Source organism: Orcinus orca, chromosome 2 (assembly GCF_937001465.1).
Source record: "Orcinus orca chromosome 2, mOrcOrc1.1, whole genome shotgun sequence".
Taxonomy (NCBI): domain Eukaryota; kingdom Metazoa; phylum Chordata; class Mammalia; order Artiodactyla; family Delphinidae; genus Orcinus; species Orcinus orca.
In genome coordinates this window covers 164,567,144-164,587,304 of record NC_064560.1, presented here as the reverse complement: position 1 = coordinate 164,587,304, position 20,161 = coordinate 164,567,144, and the positions used below count along the sequence as shown (strand labels likewise).

General features: G+C 44.8%; 2 protein-coding genes across 7 annotated transcripts in view; one reads left to right on the top strand and one right to left on the bottom strand.

The window, feature by feature from the left end:
* The window catches only part of ZBTB25 (zinc finger and BTB domain containing 25), a 49,806-nt gene extending 36,586 nt beyond the window's left edge, over window positions 1-13,220 (top strand). The window contains exon 7 of the mRNA XM_033423938.2: window positions 11,921-13,220. The gene's annotated coding sequence lies outside the window, so the exon portion shown is untranslated. The remainder of the gene's footprint in view (window positions 1-11,920) is intronic.
* Window positions 5,276-20,161, bottom strand: part of MTHFD1 (methylenetetrahydrofolate dehydrogenase, cyclohydrolase and formyltetrahydrofolate synthetase 1) — a 58,721-nt gene continuing 43,835 nt past the window's right edge. For 4 of the 6 annotated variants that reach the window (XM_004262119.4, XM_033423457.2, XM_033423474.2 and 1 more), the window contains 10 exons: window positions 19,663-19,731; window positions 19,285-19,396; window positions 19,051-19,190; window positions 16,755-16,796; window positions 14,243-14,343; window positions 13,210-13,387; window positions 10,780-10,887; window positions 10,096-10,248; window positions 6,899-6,992; window positions 5,276-5,528 (listed from right to left, as the gene is read on the bottom strand). In XM_004262119.4, coding sequence (XP_004262167.1) covers window positions 6,903-6,992; window positions 10,096-10,248; window positions 10,780-10,887; window positions 13,210-13,387; window positions 14,243-14,343; window positions 16,755-16,796; window positions 19,051-19,190; window positions 19,285-19,396; window positions 19,663-19,731 — 993 coding nt within the window. In that variant the 3' untranslated portion in view covers window positions 5,276-5,528; window positions 6,899-6,902. Of the gene's footprint in view, window positions 5,529-6,898; window positions 6,993-10,095; window positions 10,249-10,779; window positions 10,888-13,209; window positions 13,388-14,242; window positions 14,344-16,754; window positions 16,797-17,465; window positions 17,639-19,050; window positions 19,191-19,284; window positions 19,397-19,662; window positions 19,732-20,161 lie in introns of those variants that run through there. The other 2 variants (XM_049706369.1, XM_049706370.1) reach the window with 2 other exon arrangements.

The window sequence follows — 20,161 nt, the reverse complement described above, 5'->3', positions numbered from 1 at the left end:
TATTCTCTTAGGTTGAGTGTTACATACTCCATGCCCCTGACAGAAAGGCAAAGTCATCCTAGAACAATGATGGAACTAAAATATGAACATTTTACAGTGTCCCTCCTCATACGATGTTTCCATAAGCACAAGAACCACAGCTGATTATAGCTCCTTAAGTCTCGTCACCTCTTGTGAGTTCTCAGTGCCTGAGAGTTTTTATTAACCAGAGGCTGTATAGCTAATAGAAATACTGAAATCGGATCATGTTTAGGAATGTATCATTTGAAACTAATCTGGATTGCCCAAAGACAACTGCTTGAGAAGCTCACTTAAATGTATATCATGATGCAGAAATAAATACCCAAACAAAACCTAACTGAAATGGGGAAAATGCAGCCTGTAGATACTAAAACTTTGCAGGACATTAGACTGCAAATGATTCTCCCTTAACCTGCACAAATAGTTTTATCGCCTGGGCAATCTTAAAGTCCCTGTTGTAATTTCCTGATAGAATCGCAAGTCTACTGCCACAAAAAATACCCCTTCCCCTTTTCCCGTGAGCAGAGAAGCACGGAGGCAAAGAGCAGCCACTTCCTGGGGAAAGCAGTGAATCTCACCCAGCGCCAGGTGTGGACCACGAAGCTTTCTCCTGGAGGAGGGCGTCTCTCCTTCGGCTTGAATCGCCTTATGGCAGGAGCTAGAGCGTAGCAGAAAGTACTCAAAAAGGAAAGTGCTGGGGCGGGCGTGGAAGACATAACCCAGCTTCAAGCTATCTGCACAATTATAATGTCCAGGAACCCGGCACTCTATTTTCCCCCAAAAGGGGAAAGAAGGAAAAAAGCTACCAGCAACACGAGCTGTAACGCGCAGAGGATAGATGTGGGCAGAGCTTTCGAGGGTCGCGCTGGCTGGAGATTTCTGCAGACAAACGACCTTCCCGATTCTCACTCCGGCCACCTCGGGCGGCCCGGATTCCCGGTGTCCAGTGGGCACCTCCCGCCCACTTTGCCGCGCAGGTGCACCGGTCCGCACCCTTTACCTGCAACCTACTCGCCCTCTTCACTTACCGCGGGCGCCGGGGTCCCTGGTCGACGCTGTCGCCGAGGTCGCGGGGGCGCTCGCTGGGCTGGGCGCACGGGTAGGCGGGAAGCCACGGTCGCACCCGGAGCAAGCAGCCCTCTGCAGAGAACGCAGCCCCGCGGCGCCCCCTCCCCCAGAGGGCGGGGACAGACAGCCGGCTGCACCAATGCGCGCGGAGGGTGCGGGCGCGGGACGGGGCCGGGCTAGGGGCGGTGGGCGCGGGGGAGGGTGAGGGGGTGATCGGAAGGTCTTTCCGAGAGCAGTTCGCCCAGCCACGGGCGCTCCCAGCCTGGCGCGAATCCCTGGCGCGCGACCACATCGGGGGCCACCAAGAAAAGAGAGGGCTGGCAGATGGGGAGGGGACCAGGGTCATAAGCCTCCCATTTTCTCAGACGCAAAGTAGCAAAATCCAATTTTAAATTATGGTACTCCCATTATAAATCGCCCCACTGAATATTTAAGTCACAGCAGATACCACATTTTAAAAGTAGGATTCAAAACTGTGCAGTGAATCTCGTTTGGCGAGAAAATTACATGAACTGAGAGAGAAAAACCTCATTACACCCAAACCCACTCCTGGAAAAGTTTTGGGTATCAAAGGGTTCATTGCCAAATCCTCTCAGAGGCCCAAGACACAAACCCGTGTCTTCATAAGTATCTAGAAGGCAGGCAGAGATGATGCAACCTGTGTGCCATCGAGGTCAGAACACAGGAACCCAGCCCCATCCATCCTTTATACCTTATATATATTTCCAAGAATAAGTAGCTTACAAGTTATCCATGTTTCCCTTCAGGATATTCCTAGGTGGCTGCTTAACCTTGTTCCTCTCAAGCGGGGCATGGAGAATAGGAGACAGCTTTCCTCACAATTCCAGTCCTGATCAGAGCAAAGGGCACAGGCAATATCTACCCTCCTGCCTGACTAGGTAGGCTGTGTATTTTCACACATTTTGAGTCTTTAAACAAGTTCCTAGCCTTAGTGAAAAGCACCATAAGCATTTATTTGTACACATAATCCATTGTGTACAATGCATTTAACACTAATGAAAGGTGTTACAATGAGAGTGGGCTTAATGTTACCTACAACGGCATTCCTGGGAGCTCCAGAGGTGAGGTCCCGTGGGATGCACAATTCCTGCCTTCTCCTCTGGCCCCTCCCAGGCAGATGAAGAACCTATTATGATGAAGGGAAGAACTACTGAAAAGTAGTTGTACTTAACTCTTTTCTTCAATAGGATCATGATCTTTGAGAGTAAACCTCAGTTACCCATTTTTGGATGTTTTTCCAAGAATATATTTTACCTCTAAGTTTCTATAGCTTCCACTGAAACTTATTAAGCAAAGCACTATTAGGACACAACAGCAAAGCTGAATCTAAGCTGTCAAGATCTTAGAGACAAGAGCTGTAAAACAGGAAAATCCAGAAGCATCTAATTTATAGTAGTTATAATTAAGAATTCAATTTATCTTTGTTCATTCATTGAATACCAGGCTGTGAAGATGTTTTATATCCCCAGATGAGTTACTAACCCTGCTTACTGTCAGTTTTGAACTTTAAACAAGCCAAAAGAAATCCATGCCACTCATAACCAACTGAGATGCAATTACTTATTGAGATCCAAGTTTTCTCAAATCTAGCAGATCTGGGAGTTTGCAACAATTTCAGGCAAAAATAAGATGAGCTTATCTAGATGAAGACAGGGTAGAATAGCTGTCTTATTAGGAAGTAACTGGAAATGAAATCAGCGATAGGTTAAAAGCAATAAAGGCCATCTTAAGGACTTGTAAGATCTTATCCCACTTGCTTTTCTTAAAAAAAAAAAACCGACTACTGAAAGGGAACTGAAGAGTGGTTTGAGGTAAGAGGTGAATTGATTTTGTATTTGAAGGGCAGATTTCTGTAAGGTGTATTACATATAACTCATCTCCAACCTCCAACACACACACTCACAGAGTACAGAACTATAAATAAAATACTGCACTGTCGTTTTTCTTTAGAATACAACTAGAACCCGATGCCATATCTGAGTTAAAAAAAAATGTATCCAGTACCTCATACAGGAAAGAAACCTGTCATCCTTGAACTCACTTAAGTGACAGTTAGTAAGTTATTACCCATATCATTGTCTGCTACTCAATTAGTAGCTTTTCATTATATAATGAGAAACAGGCTCTAAATATATCTCCAATCTGATGAGAAATTATCCTACCTACAGCTTATCTTGTTAACATCACCAGATACAGCGTGCCAATAAAATCACTTGCTTATTTATCTGATCTCTACTGATCATACCGTTTCTCCCATCCTGGTCCCTATTCACCCACAGCCTGGGCCTGTAGCTACCAAACCAGGAAACAATGGTTAAGTGTCCATCAGAAGGACTGTTTAAATACTCCACAGCCATATGAAACAAGATGAATCCCAAACTGCTGATGGAGCAAGACCTCCAAGGTATATTGCCAAGTGGAAAGAGCAAATTGTACTATTTGAAATTTTACTGAAGGCATATTTTACTTCTAGGAAAATTCTTGCATTAGTCCATTCACTCCAAGCAATACCTGGTAAAGACAATTTGGCTTATTTATTGTATTAGGGCTGTTTTTTTGCCTTATAAACCTCCACTTACCCTCTCCCACCAACTGTGTTCACTACTTCTATCAATATTAAAGATTTAAACCCACACAGCAGGGACTTCCCTGGTGGTCCAGTGGTTAAGACTCCGGGCTTCCAATGCAGCGGGTGCAGTCGGGGAGCTAGGATCCCACATGCCGTGGGGTGCGACCAGAAAAATTTTTAAATTAAATAAATAAATAAACCCACATGGCTTTTGGTGATATGAGGAAGCCTGAATTCCTTAAGGTGATCTTTAAGTCACCACGTCTGACAATAGACTGCTTTCTTCCCCTGTTTACAAATTGAATTCCCAGAAAGTCCCATCCAGATGAGGTTTTATAGGACATTTTAAAAAACACTAGAAACAATGAACTCTGTGCAGACAGGGCCCAAATGATGCTTTTGAACAGGAAATGACATCACTGAGTGTGTACAATGTGCCAGGCAGTATACAAAGCATGGTGGAGCTGGGGCTCCGTGCTCATGACCCCTTTGCCATATGCCCTCCAAAGCACTGTCATCATTTCTTTAAACTGCAAAACCGACACTATTACAATCACACCTAGGGGATTAAAAATAATAAAACCAAGGACACCAGGAAAAACACTGCTCTGCCCATGCTAGCAGTCTTTTAGCACTGGCGCCGGTGGGGATGCAACATCTTCTGGAAGGATCCAATGCAGGAAGAAGAAGGGGAAAAGGGAGGAAAGATGGGAGAGGAAGAACAGAGTTAGAAGATAAAGAACAAGAAGAGAAGGGAAAACATGTGAGGGAAAAAACATCCTGTAGGGAGGGAGAGAGAGCTCAGGCACAGGGTAGAAGCTCAATAAATATGTGCTGAACCAACAGAGCAGAAAGAGCTACCCTACAGTTAATGCTGTATGACCATCCTTCCTGAGGACTTATTAAAAATAAATGGTGCTGGGCTTCCCTGGTGGCACAGTGGTTAAGAATCTGTCTGCCAATGCAGGGGATACAGGTTCGAGCCCTGGCCCGGGAAGCTTCCACATGCCGTGGAGCAACTAAGCCCATGTGCCACAACTACTGAGCCTGCGCTCTAGAGCCTGTGAGCCACAACTACTGAAGCCCGCTTGCCTAGAGCCCGTGCTCTGCAACAAGAGAAGGCATCGCAGTGAGAATCCCGTGCACGGCAATGAAGAGTAGCCCCTGCTCTCCGCCACTAGAGAAAGTCCGCACGCAGCAACGGAGACCCAATGCAGCCAAAAAAATATATAAATAAAATAAATTAAAAAAAAAAATGGTGCTAAAGCTGTGACAGAAACGGGAATTCTAAGGAAATTCAGGACAAAAACCTGTGTAAGCAATACTTTCTCGGCATAAAAAAAAAAGAACAATACAGAAAAGAATATGACAAAAAGGCATGTCCTCTGGATTCTACTTCTCTCTCAGCCCTCTCAGGAGGTCTCCTGTCCTCCCAGAAACACACAAGCCATGCACCTTTCCCCCTTTAAACACAATGTATCATACAGTACACACTACAACTTGCTTCTTCAGTCCAAGGGGTCTCCCAGATCACACAGGACAGCAGAGCTAGGGCAGCAGTCTGTTAATGCTACAATTTATATTTGAACACCGAGATTGCAAAATTATTTACTTTTATTCTATGGATGCAGTAAAGTAATTAGGCATGTGCATGAATGATTTGTGTTGATTTATACACAATGGTGGGAATTAAGACTGAAGAAAGGCTTCTGGGAAAACTCCCACTACTTATTTTTCAGAAAATCTTCGGGGCCGGGACTGACTTCTCTCAACTTCCACACACTTCCCGATAGGAGGCCTGAATAAACACTGGCCAAACTTTCAAAGTTGCTTCTTGAAGATGGACAATCTGGAAGGAAAATGAAACAAGAAATAGTTTTCTCTAAGCGCTGAAACATCTCCTCTTCCCTTCCACACAGCACCATCACCCTCTCTCACTGTCAAAGTTGTCAACATTTACCTCCCTTCCCACTGCCAGCTCTTCTGGGGTCTGTCCATAGACTTGAAGACAATGCACAGCATTTACATTATGGCTGTGTGAATACTGTTCAAGGGCAGACCAAGCATGAGCCAGGATGACATTTCTGTGTGCTCCCCCAGCATCTAGCACATGGTCTCTCTGCTGTGTAAGCAGAGGTGCTTCTATGAGCAACCACCCTTACAGTTGCCCAGATGATGGCCACGGTTTGCTTCCACCTGGACCTTTACATTCTTAAACAATGTTAGAGCTTTTCTTTTGCATAATTACCCTTTTGACACCCTTGTCTTTCTAGCTCTCTCTACTCTTTCTCAATTCCTCCCTTCTCCTGTTCCATGTGGGATTTGTAACTCTGGGTCACCTGCAGTTGTCAGGACTCCCCTTCTTTACAGTCCAGACCAGGCTTTGGTTTCCTGAAAACCGTGTCTCCCTTTTCTTTGGTCTTCGCTGTGCCGGAGTACACTGCTAAATCCCTTCCTAGGAAGAGGTGTCGGGGTGCCAAACTGTGCGTGTCTGAAAACCTCTGGATAGATTTGGTGGGTGTAAACACAGGTGGAAAGTCATCTTTCCCCGTAGACCTGGAGGGCATTCCTCCACTGTCTAGAAGCCTTTTACTGCTGATAAGAAGACGGGTTCAGGCTAATTCTCAGTTTTTTTCATAGGCAAAAGCCATTTCTTCTTCTTTGGAGAGGATTTTTAGGATTTTCATCTTTGATGCTTCTGAAATTTCACCTGGATATGTCCAGGGGTGGCCCATTCATTGTGATGAGTACTTGGGGGCCCTTCACTTAAGACCCAAGAACTTCTGGACTGGTCCTGCTTCCTTCTCTTTTCTACTTTCTGGGACATTTACTCACTCTTGTGTGCCAACTGTCTATTCAGAGTATGCAGACCTTCAGCTGCTCCTGCCCTCCAGTGTGCTATCAGCTCCAAGCCCGGAGCCTCCTGGGGCTCCACAGAGGGGGTCTAACCTCCACTGGGGTCCCTCCTTAGTTCACTGGATGGCGCCTTTCCACCCTACGCTGCCAAACTGTGATGAACCCTGCTCTTCTTCCAAAAATGTTGAAATGTAAGTATTTCATTCATTGGTTACACTACTGCTCCCTCTCCTCTCACTGATGTCTGGAAAGAAATCTTTTGAAAGCCCTGAATTTGCGCTTTCATAGCTTTAGCTGGAGTCCTAGAATTCATAAACATGCCTCATAAGGAAAAAAGCAGAACTTTCACCAGAAACAACTTACCTGTTTAGAACAGCCCATTCACCTGCTCAGTTTCAGGGTCCAAATCAATATCATAGAAACAGGGCCGGGTAGGGAGTCCAGGCATGGTGCTCATCTAGGAGATGCAAAATAGCATTACAAACAAACTTAATATGATTTTTTTTTCACCTTCCCTTCAGCTAGAAAGCTCAAGGCACAAAGACAGAATATTATTTTATAGTTAACCATAAAATGGCACTCTTCATGTTACATATTAAAAACCAAGTCACTGATCCTGTTATGATCTCAGAGAGAAACCCTGGAGTCCTCCAGCAAACCAAACACCAGATTTCCTCATGGGCTCCCACACAGCCTGGTGCAATAAGAGGCTGAGGAAGTGCCTCCACCTTCGTCCCACAATGGCAGGTGCTGGGGGGGCTGAGGAGTCAGTTATTCACCCCCTCGGTCCTCACATCACAAAACCAAAAGGAGGTGCAGGGCTTGTCTGCTGTTTAATTTTGTTTTAATGAGTCTTGTGTAGATACCCATATTATTTTTGCTTCAGCAACACAACATTAGGAATCAGTATCCTTTAACTTGGGCCAAGACATTTCTGTACCTAATCTAGATGGTTTTACAATCACTGTTCTTACTGGTCCAATTTGGCCTGCTAAACCTGAACTTGCAATGCTCATGGATTTTAGTTACACTTGCTTATTTTTCTAAAGAGTTGGCTTTGACAAACATCTACTTAGATATAAATCTGTAAGGCTTGTAAGTGGAAAACTCAGTATATTTTTAACCTGTAACAATGTCCTTTATAATGAATACATACATACAAGTTTCAAATCAGATCTAGACAGGAAAAGAGTTTAAGTGGAACTTCTACAACTTAACTATAAAAATGTCATAGAGGGCTTCCCTGGTGGCGCAGTGGTTGGGAGTCTGCCTGCCGATGCAGGGGACATGGGTTCGTGCCCCGGTCCGGGAAGATCCCACATGCCGCAGAGCGGCTAGGGCGGTGAGCCATGGCGGCTAAGCCTGCGCGTCTGGAGCCTGTGCTCCGCAATGGGAGAGGCCACAACAGTGAGAGGCCTGTGTACCGCAAAAAAAAAAAACACGAAAGCTGGTTCTGACATCTGAGCGCCAATCAATACTTCCTAGAACCTACTACAGGTAGCTGTCATGGGTCTCTGTTCTCACATTCTGTAAGAGATAAGCAACTGCTGAGCGTGGGGACAAGGAGGAAAAAGGAAGGGACTGGTCCTCCGCCCTAGCCTAAGAGCCTGAAGATGACACTAAAGATGAAGGACAGGGCTTCCCTGGTGGCACAGTGGTTGAGAGTCTGCCTGCCAACGCAGGGGACACGGGTTCAAGCCCTGCTCTGGGAAGATCCCACATGCCGTGGAGCAACTAGGCCCGTGAGCCACAACTACTGAGCCTGCGCATCTGGAGCCTGTGCTCCGCAACAAGAGAGGCCGCGATAGTGAGAGGCCCGCGTACCGCGATGAAGAGTGGCCCCCGCTTGCTGCAACTAGAGAAAGCCCTCGCACAGAAACGAAGACCCAACACAGCCAAAAATAAAAATAAATAAATAAATAAAAAAGATGAAGGACAGGTGCCCACTGATGTAGACACGCATGTGCACATGGGCAGAAAATTCTGAAGATAATCCCCAAAATAGCGATTAGTAGAATTATCAGTACTACTCTTTCCCAAAGAGGACTTTTTTCCCCTTAAACATTGGTCATGTTGATAATCAGAAAATGTTTTTAAAAGAAAAGAGTATGTGTACATACATATAGGAACTTAGATATAAAACTCCAAAAAGAAGCCACCACACCTTGAATTAGTGCATAAAATGCTCTCAAGGCTTCTGAACCCTGTTCAGGCCCCAACGGCAATCAGAAACCCTGAAGAACAGTAATTATTAAGGCGTCTAGATTATGTGCGGAGACGTCTTGGTCCAGGTGGGCTTCTAAGGTGAGAGTCTGTTCTGGATGAGAAAATCCCAGCCTGACACTTTCAGCTTTGCTTTCGTCTCTACAGCCACCCCTCTGCACCCACACATCAAAGTAGCAGCGACAATACTGCTCCTTCAGCTGCTAGGTGCTGATAATTTCTCCGGAAACAACACACGTTCTGCAATATTCGAGGTGCTGGGTAAATGGTTTAACGTTCCTACTGAAAGGGAATTTCTACAAACCCCAGGCACTGATGTCTCGGAGCAGAGCGACGCACGCCTTGTGCCTCTGGAGGGAGGGGCTGAGGGGCACTGGTGCACACACCCTGTCTGACCACCACTGTGACGCGATGATGCTGCCCCACAGAGAGCTGACAAGAGCAGGGCTCACACCTTTAATAACCTGCCCAAAGCCAAAACCACCAGGGGTGAAAGTGGATTCAGTTTTAATGTTCCGTACTTTCAACTATCATATCACCTCCTACTGCTTTCTTACTATACTGAAAGAAGCTCCAAAAGGAGGTCTATTGGTTTCCTTTACTTGTGTATTGGCTTAGTTTACTATTTCGATCCTGTACTGCAGTAAGAACAATCTGCAGATGTAGGACACTGGGCGGATCTGTGGGGGAACCTGGGCACAGGATCAATGCAGACCCTGGGACAAAGTTAGTCCAAACTGCAAGTATGTCCTTAAGCTTTCCTCTACCTCCCTATTAGCAATTTTCCTCCTTAAACATGCATGAAACCTGTAAGATAAGATTTGATAATCAAATCATCTCAAAGTGTAAATAAACCCCCTCCCCTTTCATATCTACAGGGTTCACTCACATTTTAAGGGGAAAGTTCTTTACTCAAAAATGATGCATTCCCTGAATTTCAGGCATAAACTCCAGGCCTGTCGAGAAGACCTGGGAGGTGCAGAGCCTCAAAGGGGCTGTTGGGAGGACCGAGTCAGTCTGTGAAAGGTGCCCAAAAAAGTCAGTTGTGATTATATATAAGCACCACCACAGCCTACGAATCAAGCCCATCCTGGATTCAGTCAAGGTCATACTGCCACTGGGAAACAGTATTATTATTCAGTACAAGCAGTCACAGCATCATCCTGGAACTGAGACCAAGATGGTCCATAGCAAGACGATTCATCGTAACGGGCCCGACTCCAGCTTTCTCCTCAGCAATGAACTCTGCTAATTCGGCATTTGCGTGATGGCTTCAGTAATCAATTTAAGAAGCACGGGTAAACAAGCAGCGCTCTCTGCTTGCAGCACTCACTCACCGTTCCCACCAGGGGGTACAGAAAGCCAGCCCCAACGCTGGCGCGGATGTCGCGAATGGGGAGGACAAAGCCAGTGGGCACGCCTTTTTGCTCTGGGTTGTGAGACAAGGACAAGTGTGTCTTGGCCATGCAGATGGGCAGATTCCCAAAGCCCTGGGGAAAGACAGGAACAGAAGTGGGACAAATGAAAGGCTGGCAACGCAACGAAGAACATCCGGGCACTGTGCTGATATGGCTTCTGCAATTTATTTGAAACATCCAACTCCCTTTACCTACATCTCTACGTCACTGCCCTCCTCCAGCTTAGGTATTACTGATTAGAAAAAAAAAACACCTTTGTTGGGTGAAGGAGGTAAGCACTCACAACCATATCCCACAAGTGAATATTTCACTTTCATTTATATAACCAGTTAAAAATGATAGCTTGGAGCAGACATGAAGGTACGACTAAAGGCTCTCAATAAAGACACCCCATATTTCCTCATGGCTTTCCCACACTCACATACCACCTCTAGGTAGATAAAGAACTTGGGACCAGACCACCTAATCCACGCTCAGTATTTAAGAGGGGAGAAGGCTGCCGCCCAGAGGAGGGAAGCAATGCCTGGTGGGCTGGAAGAATGCAGGGATTCTGACCCCAAGGCCTGCTGGATAAAGAGCTGAAAGAACCAACCAAACACCTACCTGCTTTGTGTAGACTTCAGCTTTGTGCTGTGCTTCGGGGAGCAATTCAATGTCATCTGCCCCATAGATCTTCTGTGCAATGATCCTGATTTTATCCTCAACTGGGAGCTAACAGACAGGAAAGAGAGGGGAGACCATGACTAGACACCCATGAGGACACGAACCTTTACTTACAGCCATGTTCCAGGTCAGAGTCCCCAAAAGGGCCAGAGAAGTTTTTATACACATACACAAACCGGCAAATAGTTTGAGGTTTATTGGATTAGAACTTTTTTTTTTACTACCAAGCCCCAGATTTTATATGTGGAAAATGTCCCACAGGTGTAAAATTACTGTGTGTGTGTGTATTTAAGACCTCACTATCATAAACAATACTGCTCACTACTCAAGAATAACTATTTCTTCATAAATAAAATATAACGCTCCAATAACGAAGATCAGTCTCCTCTCAAAGCAGACCTGGGATACTGTTTATGAACTAAGGCAACTGATATCCATTCACAGAACCCCTGGTGTGTACAGGAGAGGCAGATGCTATCTTTAACACAACATACTGATCGTTAATTGCTGCTACTTAGAAATTGTTATAAAAACAAGATCATCTACGTATATATATATTTCTTTAGATCATCTACATATTTAAACAACCTAGTGACTTACACAACCAACATGCAATGGGTGTGGTGGGAAAGGATATGCTTTCCATGGCACCTGTGCAAACAGTGCAGCAGAGGGAGGCCAGTGGTCCAACCAGTGACCTCTAGGTCTAACAAGGAAGCCCAGGGCTGCTTCCTCCAGGTCAAAGCTTTCGGAAGTGGGGCCTGGCCTCTTAAATGCTCCTGCAGCCTAGCTCAAGGCACTAGGATTCAGAGCAAACAGCACAGGGAGAAACTACCCGAAGGAAATGGGAAGGACAGCTGTTCACAGGTAACCTGGGTGAGCAAATCACTGAAATTAGGCAATATCAGACTCTATGCTCCCTAGCAACTAAGGCTAAGAGAACACTGAGTTTTGTTTTGTGAAAGAAATAATTATCTTAAATAATGAAAATAAACATTTTCTTTTCAACTAAACAGTGATCATTTATGAAGGGGCTTTGTATAATGGATATAAATAAATATAATTGTCTATTCAATTACAGCTTTATAAAGATCCAATAGGAACTACTTTCATATGCCTCTTATAATTGGAGCTCTATAAATGCCAAGGCATATTCAGAACTTCTGAAGCAAAAGTACTTCCGTTGAGGAGTGATTTAAGACCAACAGATGCTTAAGACAAAAAGTGGCAGCCTCCTGTTTGTCAGAACAGAGAAAAGTTCCAAGTAGAAATGGGTTATAAAGTCCTCATTACCCCACTTCTTCCAGGCTTCCTGCTCGCCGTCAAGGACTGGGTTTCCTAATTCAGGTACTGTGGATGCGGCTTAGGAAGGGTGCCTATATGCTTTGTATTTGTGTGCAAACTTGTGTTTAGGGCATTTCCTAAAAAGATGGTTGGTTGAACAGGTTTTCAAACCAGTCTATAAAACTAAAGCTCAACAGGAAAATGTCCATGTCAATAGGAGAATGTTAATTAATTGTGACTAAGATATGAGAGTATTATACCTGCAAGGGGCAAAGAAAACGAGATTGTTAAAATTCAAGAGCAATAGGGTTTCTTCCGTCTACCTTTTTATGGCTATTTTTGAAAGTTTATGATTATCTTCTAAAAACCAAGCCAAAAAGCAGCCTAGATAATACAAGCAGAACTAGCTTCAACATCCATCCCATGTTCCTAACAGTTTCCAGTTATTGTGGGCATACTACTTAATGTCTAATCACATCCTGAAATACACAGAGAACTGAAAACAAAATACAACCCTATAATAACAACATTTTTGTGAACTGTCTTTACTGCATCCCAGAATAAGCAGTGCTTCTGCCTGAGCCAGATGTACCATAATTTACTCAGTGATGGAAAGAATGCTGAAGCCTGCCAAGGTGCTTTGGTTTTGCACCTGAGTGCTTCTCTGAACTTGAGGCAGCGCCCGTACCAGGAAGTGCACTTCGGACCACACTGCTTTCCCCTGTATTGGGGAAAATGTTTCTGAGTTTGATGTAGCCCCTTGCCAATTTGCCATGACTCTTGCTTCCGTATGTAACCCTCTCTCTCCTGCCAGCAAAGGGACTGTACTGTGAGTCTTTTCAAAGTTAGGATGTGAGCCAACCTCCTGGGGTGTTCTTGCCTGGACGCCCTCCTCTGCCCGTAAGCAGCAACGTGCATTGATAAGAAAGCTGTCTGGAGTTGAGAGTCCAGGCTGTGGTCGTGTAACTCACCTACATGGGAATCAAACCCACAGGCTGAAGCTGCTAAACACAGGCTCTAAGCAGAAGCAGCCACACAGAAACTGCACTGTGCTTTTTGTTTTTTTGCATACAGCAGGTAACCCACCTTGAGGTCATAGAGGAGCTGGAAGCTGCTGGGTGCCTGAGCCGCCCTCTGGACGGCCTGAGCCAGCACCAGGGCGCCCTTGCCCCCTTCTGCCCAGTGAGTGCACTTCACAGCATCAAAAGCCCCATGTTCTTTGGCGAGGCGGGTGATGAGGTCCAGCTCGGCCTCCGTATCTGTCCTGTAAAGGCAACGCTTCATGTTAAAGCATTGACGATGGCTGGAGAGGACAGAATCTGTCATGTTTTTGCCATTAAAACCCATATGAATTACCCACTGATAAACAGACACTAATCAAGTAATACTGCCTGGGTTTGAACGCTGGCTCCACAATTTACTAGCTGGGTGACTTTCAGCCAGTTACTTAAACTTTATGTGCCTTGGTGTCCACATGGGTAAAATGGGCATAATCATAGCACTTATTTCATTGGGATGTTATGAGGCTTAGACGGTAAATACATGCAAAGTACTTAAAACATTCTAGGCACATCATAAGGAATCGATAAATACTAGCTTTTCAAAAATTTTGCTTCCTATTTTGCTGTGAATAGACCATCAGAACAAAACCAAAACCAGCATTACAATAACTAAACAACCCACACAAGTTCTCTTACAGGAACACTTCCAGCTCAATACGTTTAACAAATTGTCAAGACAACATCCTACCAGGCCTGGTGAACTAATGGAACTGTGTAGGGCTATGACCTTCTCTTAGCACAAAAGGCCTTTAAAGACCAAAAGCAACAGTTAACTTCTGGCCTGTGTGTTACCCACTTCACCTGGTGGAGAAGGGCACCCACAGGAGCCAAATCTGACTCTGGACCCTCAGCAAGTGAGGTGATGAGTCCCCTGTGACATATGCGGTGCCTGTCATATGGCAGGCTCTCATCAACAGCTCCCAAAGCACAGGCTTAATAACCAATAGCAGTAACTGAAGAAGAGAACAAAGCTAAAAGCTGGGCTGCACAATCAGCACCAGGAGATGTTTGCTGGCCGTTTTCCACAGTCCCCCTCGACTCTTACACTTTATACTTACTTGAAGGCGTTCACGGCCACTACCACTGGAACTCCAAACATCCTGGCATTTTCAATTTGTTTCTTCAAGTTACTGAAGCCTTTTTCAACCAGCTCCAGGTTCTGCAGAAACAACAGTGGAAGGTCTGTGAGGTCAGAGAGCAGAACTGAAAACAGTTGCAGGTTCTTCTTAAAAGAGAAACTGTCTCCTTGACCCAGAAGCCACTCACTGTCAGGATAAGCCAATAGAGACATGCTGGAGCCTGCAGCCCTAGGGTGAGCTGTGCTCCTGTCCTGGCTGCCCTGAAAGGGTGAGATTTGCTGGTGCATCTGCCCTCATCGTGCTGTATCTTAATAGCTTATTTGCTGTTTGAACGGAATCAGCTGCCTTTAAATAAATTATATTTACGACCCCTGTTTTATAGATTGTATGTACTTATATGGTACAGCAGTACAAACCGACTCTGTTCAGCATGGCACAGACCCTGCCATCAGAAGACAGGGCCTAGCACACATAGTGTGTGGCATTTGTCAGAAAACATGGAGTCGTCAGTGATGCTTTCACGGGTTTAAATGAACTCAACCATAAACTTTTTTTTTTTTTAATTAATTGTTATTGGTATATAGTTGCTTTACAATGTTGTGTTAGAACCATAAACCTTCTTGTGTCAGAAATGAGATAAATACCATTTTTAAGAACCAAATACTATGAAATTTAAAGGAAAGTAATTAAGGAAACACATTTTAAAATATTTTAAAATATGCTTCCTGGAGCACTGCTTGCAGCATGGGAAAACTGCAGACAACACAAAGCTCCTTCAGTAGGGGACTGAGCCAGTGAATCACGATATACACACTCGATAAATATGTATCAGGTACATGTTATGAAAAGTGCGAATATCTGTATTAGCATGGAACCTCTCAAAGATGTACTGAAATGGCAAAACTATGAAGAGATTAATTAATCCCATTTTTGGACAAATACAAAAATACATGTGCATATTCATGGAATTTTTTTAAATGTTGAGAGATACGCACCAACTGTTAACTGGGGACTCAAATCATATATCTATTATATTCTTGTATTATTTAATTTTTTTTACAAAGGGTATGTTATTATATAAGCTTAAAATATATTAAGTATTTTAAAAATGAAAATATCATAGTCTTATATAAAAATAAGTACACTAGATCATGAGTAAAACCCAGCAGTAATAGCGCTTGGTTTGTGGATTTCATAAAACAGCAGAAAAAAGGTAAGATATAGAAAACAACTGAGGTCATTATAAACATGATTTATGCTTTTTCCCCCTTTAATAATTGAAAACTGAGATTAGAATTTAGTTGACATTCTAAAGAGCACAGCTAATTCCTTACCTCTAGTCACATGAAAACCAATTAATACATAAGACTGATTGAGAACAGTTTTAAATAAGTAGAATTTCTTAAACGAAGACACCAGCTGGGCCAGTGAGGGGCAGTTGCTCTAATTAGATGCAGGAAAGGCTGCGGGGTGGCAGGAGGGCCAGAACTGTGAATTCCCCTCCTACGCATGAATCAGACAAATGACCATAAAAGGCAAATCATAACTCAGAAGACAGGCAAACTGAAGGCACCAGCAATTCTTTGCTAGCTGCTTTTGAATTACTTCATTTGGGGGCTGAAAAGTGACCCTGTACTGCCTGACAATTTAAAAGCCTCCAAAAAAGGCAGAAAAACTTGAATCAACAGTGATAGCAGCCGAGCTTACCATCTCACTCGGGGGCCTAATCTCTCACATGATAACCCCAAACTGGTGCTAGAGATGTTTCTTCGACGGTTAATGATAGAAATATGAAAAGGTTTGAGCTCACAATTCCTTGAGCCCCTGCTTAATGCCATAAACCAAATCAGTTTATGAAAACTGCCTAGAAAAATAACCAGGATGCTGACCCTATCTTGGCCCCTTAATATGGATTTAACTCTGCAGAGGAAAAAGCATTTCAAAAAAGGCCCCTACTTGCTTCTGATATGAACGGCATTTGAGAATCAACGAGCTAATGCAGGGAAGACAAGGAAACTTCCATGATTAGTGCAGGCTTTCTCAACCTCAGCACTACTGACATTTTGGGCTGAATATTTCTTTATAGTGGAGAGTGTCCTATGCACTGTAGCATCCCTGGCCTCTACCCACTGAATGCCAGTAGCACTCCCCACCTCAAGTTGCAACAATCAAAAATGTCTCTAGACATTGCAAAATGTGCTGGGGTGAGGGTTGGGATGGGGGGTGTTGCTCCTGGTTGAGAACCAACCACTGGTCTAGGGGAGCGGTTTTACTGACATCCTATGCGGGCAATTGCTTTATGAGGCATTTCTTCCCTGTTTCATTTAGTACAGTTCTTTAGCACACTGCAGGCCTGTTAGCACACCCTGCTCCCAAGAGCAACCCTGGGTCATAGCGACAGCCCAGTCATTTCTAAATGGGCCAGGTTGAGAAATGCTGATTCAGAATGTGGTGCTTTCTAGGCCAAGTAATTAGAAGTGACTGAAGTTACCTCCTCTACGTAAGCCTTGGGCAGAGGAAGTCCAGCAGTAACCTGGAAGGAAAAGAAGCAAAGTCAGAGGCATTTTCTACTTCAATTAGAGTTTGGCTTCAAACAGTGCTTTGCTATGTGTTAAAGGCCAGAAGCTGCATGCTTGTGGGATACACAGCAGTAGAAGGTTGTTTTCTGCCCTAAGGATTTAGAGCTATGACCAAAACTATGGCACAGAACAAAAATGACTGCTTTGAGCAGAGTGGGAGACCTTCGTGGCCTGAATTGAAGAGGTGAGAAGGGATGAATCTATGAAGGCAGGTGAGGGAAGGGATGTGTCCTTGGCAGGGGCAATAACCCCAGCGAGTGAAGCACACAGCAGTGGGGGTGGAGGTAAAGCTCAGTGTAGAAAACAAGGCAGCTGTGAGCCCTGCAAAAGCCACCCTGAGACATCTGCCGTGAAGTCAGATGCCCTGCGACGGGTCCGTGAGCTGGTCCATGGAGCCAGCCCACTCCCTTGCGGGGCTGAATGGGGCACGTGAGCAACAGGAACAAGAGGGAAACAACACACAAGGATTTTCTTCCTCTGTGGGTGCTCACTGTTCCAGAGGTACCTGGTGGGTCAGCCCTGCTGCATCCACAGGGAAGTGCAACAGGGGTGAAGGCGCCAGTTCCAGGGACCCCACTGGGCAATGGACAGTGATTAAGAAGCCTTCAGCTTGCTCTGCTCCCTTTCCTCAGAGACACCATGGTGCTCCAACTCCAAAGGGGCCTCGGAGAGGCGGGGCACGAAGCAGGGACCTGAGCCCACGGTCCGGGCCACACGTGGCTCCAGCAGGTAACAGGAGCAGCAGGCGAGGGTCCCGGCAGAGCTGTGCGCAAAGCTCTCCTCTCAGTGCTGCCAGCTTACGCGCCCACAGTGTTTTCCAGACATGAGATCAGGAGAGGAGGTGCAAAGGCGTGAGGGTGAGTGAGGGGGTGCAAGAGAGAGAAATGTTGGTTATGATCAGGAAGGAAAAGGGAGTCCGTCCTGCACGCCTAGCAGAAAGGGGCATCCTGGGTTAGGAGCGCCTCGGGGACGAGTACGACTGCAGAGGTGTGCTGGGGTTGTGAGAGCAGTGGCTCTCCCCTTAGTGGGGACCTAATCCTTTCATGGGGTCCAAGAGTTCAAGACTATTTCCATAATTCTAAGACATTATGGCTCTTTTCACTCTCATTATTTCCTGAGTATACAATGGACTTTTCCAAAGATTATGTAACATGTGATATCACAACAGATCAAATGCCAAAGATGAGACTCCATCAGTCTTCGATTAAGCCAGATACTGAAGAGATCTGAAAAACGTACAATGCCTAAATGTTGTTTTGGAAAATATAGTCACTTTTCACTTAAAAAAATGTTATTTATGTTAATATTTATGTCAATATTTAATTTCTAATATAGTAAATATCACCAGACATAACTCACCTGAACAAAGAGCTCTTTTAGGCCCTTAATAATTTTTAAGAGCGTAAGGAAGTTCTGAGACCAACATTCTTGAGAACTGCTATAACAGGAAAACCCCTGATCACTACACTAAGAAACAGTGAGTTTCTTTTGTAGGTGAGGGAGGTCTTATTTATCAAGTTACTAGACCAGCTCCCAGAGGACAGGAATTTAATACTTCAACTAATTTCTGAAAACGAGCACCATGTCTTCACATGCAGGTGCTGAAGAAAAGGTGTTAAAATAATAGAGCAGAAAGTACAATTTCTAAGCAGTATGAATTCAGGAAAACACAAAGTTCAGGTTGGAGCTGAAGATCAACCATGCTCACCTGTTTCTCCCCATCACCTGGAGGCAGTCTGGAGCTCCTTCTCCCCCGACTCCAAGCTGTTAGCGGTCCTGCCCAGCACCCACCTCCCAATAAGGGGCTGACCTCTATCTCAGCTAAATGGTTTGGTTGGCTGGCTGCCAGCATCACCGTTAGAGGGAAAAGGGACTCAGATTTAAAAAGAACAGTCTGAACATAAAGGAGTTTTTTGTAAATATAGCCAAGCACATGTCCTTGGAGGGGTTTTGATATTATCAGGTGTTTTGCTCCGAAAGGTAGGCCATGAAGACAACCTCGGCCCTCTTAAAATGCCAAGAGCTGGTACTGCCTATGAGTGATAAGGCGGCCAGCACAAGAGCCGTCTGAACATCCCCTGCTTCTGGCAACCCATTAGTCATGAGGACAAGAGCAGCTTAATGAAGAAACTGGCACAAGTCATCCAGTTTCCCTTTAGCCTTCAGAACATTTCTGAGAACCAGCCTCTTCCAACTCCTGATCCTCACCGTGGGGCCGCCTCCGTGCATTTTCAGAGCCCTGACAGTGGCAACAAGCACCACCACATGCGGGCGGAGACCAGAATACCGGCATTTGATGTTAAAGAACTTTTCCATTCCAATGTCTGCTCCGAATCCCGCTTCAGTCACTGTCACGAGAAAAGCAACTGTAAAAATGCCATCCCAACTCCCTTGATGTTAAAAGAAAAAACAGTCTATCACTGATTTCGCAAAAGCACTCGCCTACAAACCCTTCGGGACCAACAAGCTTGAGTGCAATCCGGTCTGCAATGATGGAGGAATTCCCGTGTGCGATGTTGGCAAATGGCCCAGCGTGAACAAATACTGGAGTGCCCTGTGGAAATCAAGACATCGTGAGCGAAGCTGCGCATCCTGCTTCAAAAGGGACCACTCGGTAAGGGACCAAAATTAGCTGGAATCCAGAAGAAAAAGACTTCCCAAGGGAAAGTATGAAGCCGCCTCTTAGATTTCAGTAAAGTCCCAGTCACAACTATGAGAAAGAATGGGAAGAAAGAGATGACCAGGGAGAGAAGGTCTCTGACTCCCCAGGAACAATCTGCTCTACAACCAGTCCAGGAAGGCAGGAGTCACTCTGCTCACCTCTAATGTCTGCATGAGATTGGGCTTGATGGCGTCCTTCATGAGTACTGTCAATGCCCCGCTCACTCCCTGCAAAACAAAGGCATGAAGGGTTGATTCCCACCAGCAAAAAACCTACCTTTTGAAGCCAAAATTCAACATTCTTAGGTCTTCCTTTTTTAGCCACCTTGGACCAATGAGTACTTTTACCTAAACTAGACCACCCATTCATTTGTTTATTTATTTTTCAGGATATACAATAAAGTTGCCAATTATCTTAACGGAGAAGAGAGAATGAAAATGACATCCATATGTAAATTCTGGAAAAATACATAACCCTGGAACAAGCATCTCAGTGAAGCTCTGTTGCTGATCGATGTGGATAATCCATTTTAGACTCATTTACGGTATGGAAACGCTAGTTCCTAAGAATACTGAATTACAGGTAACTTTGGTGTCTGGGCAGAAATGGCTGTAAACCTGATTTAATACGTGTCTCCTGTACCTTAATCTGAAAATT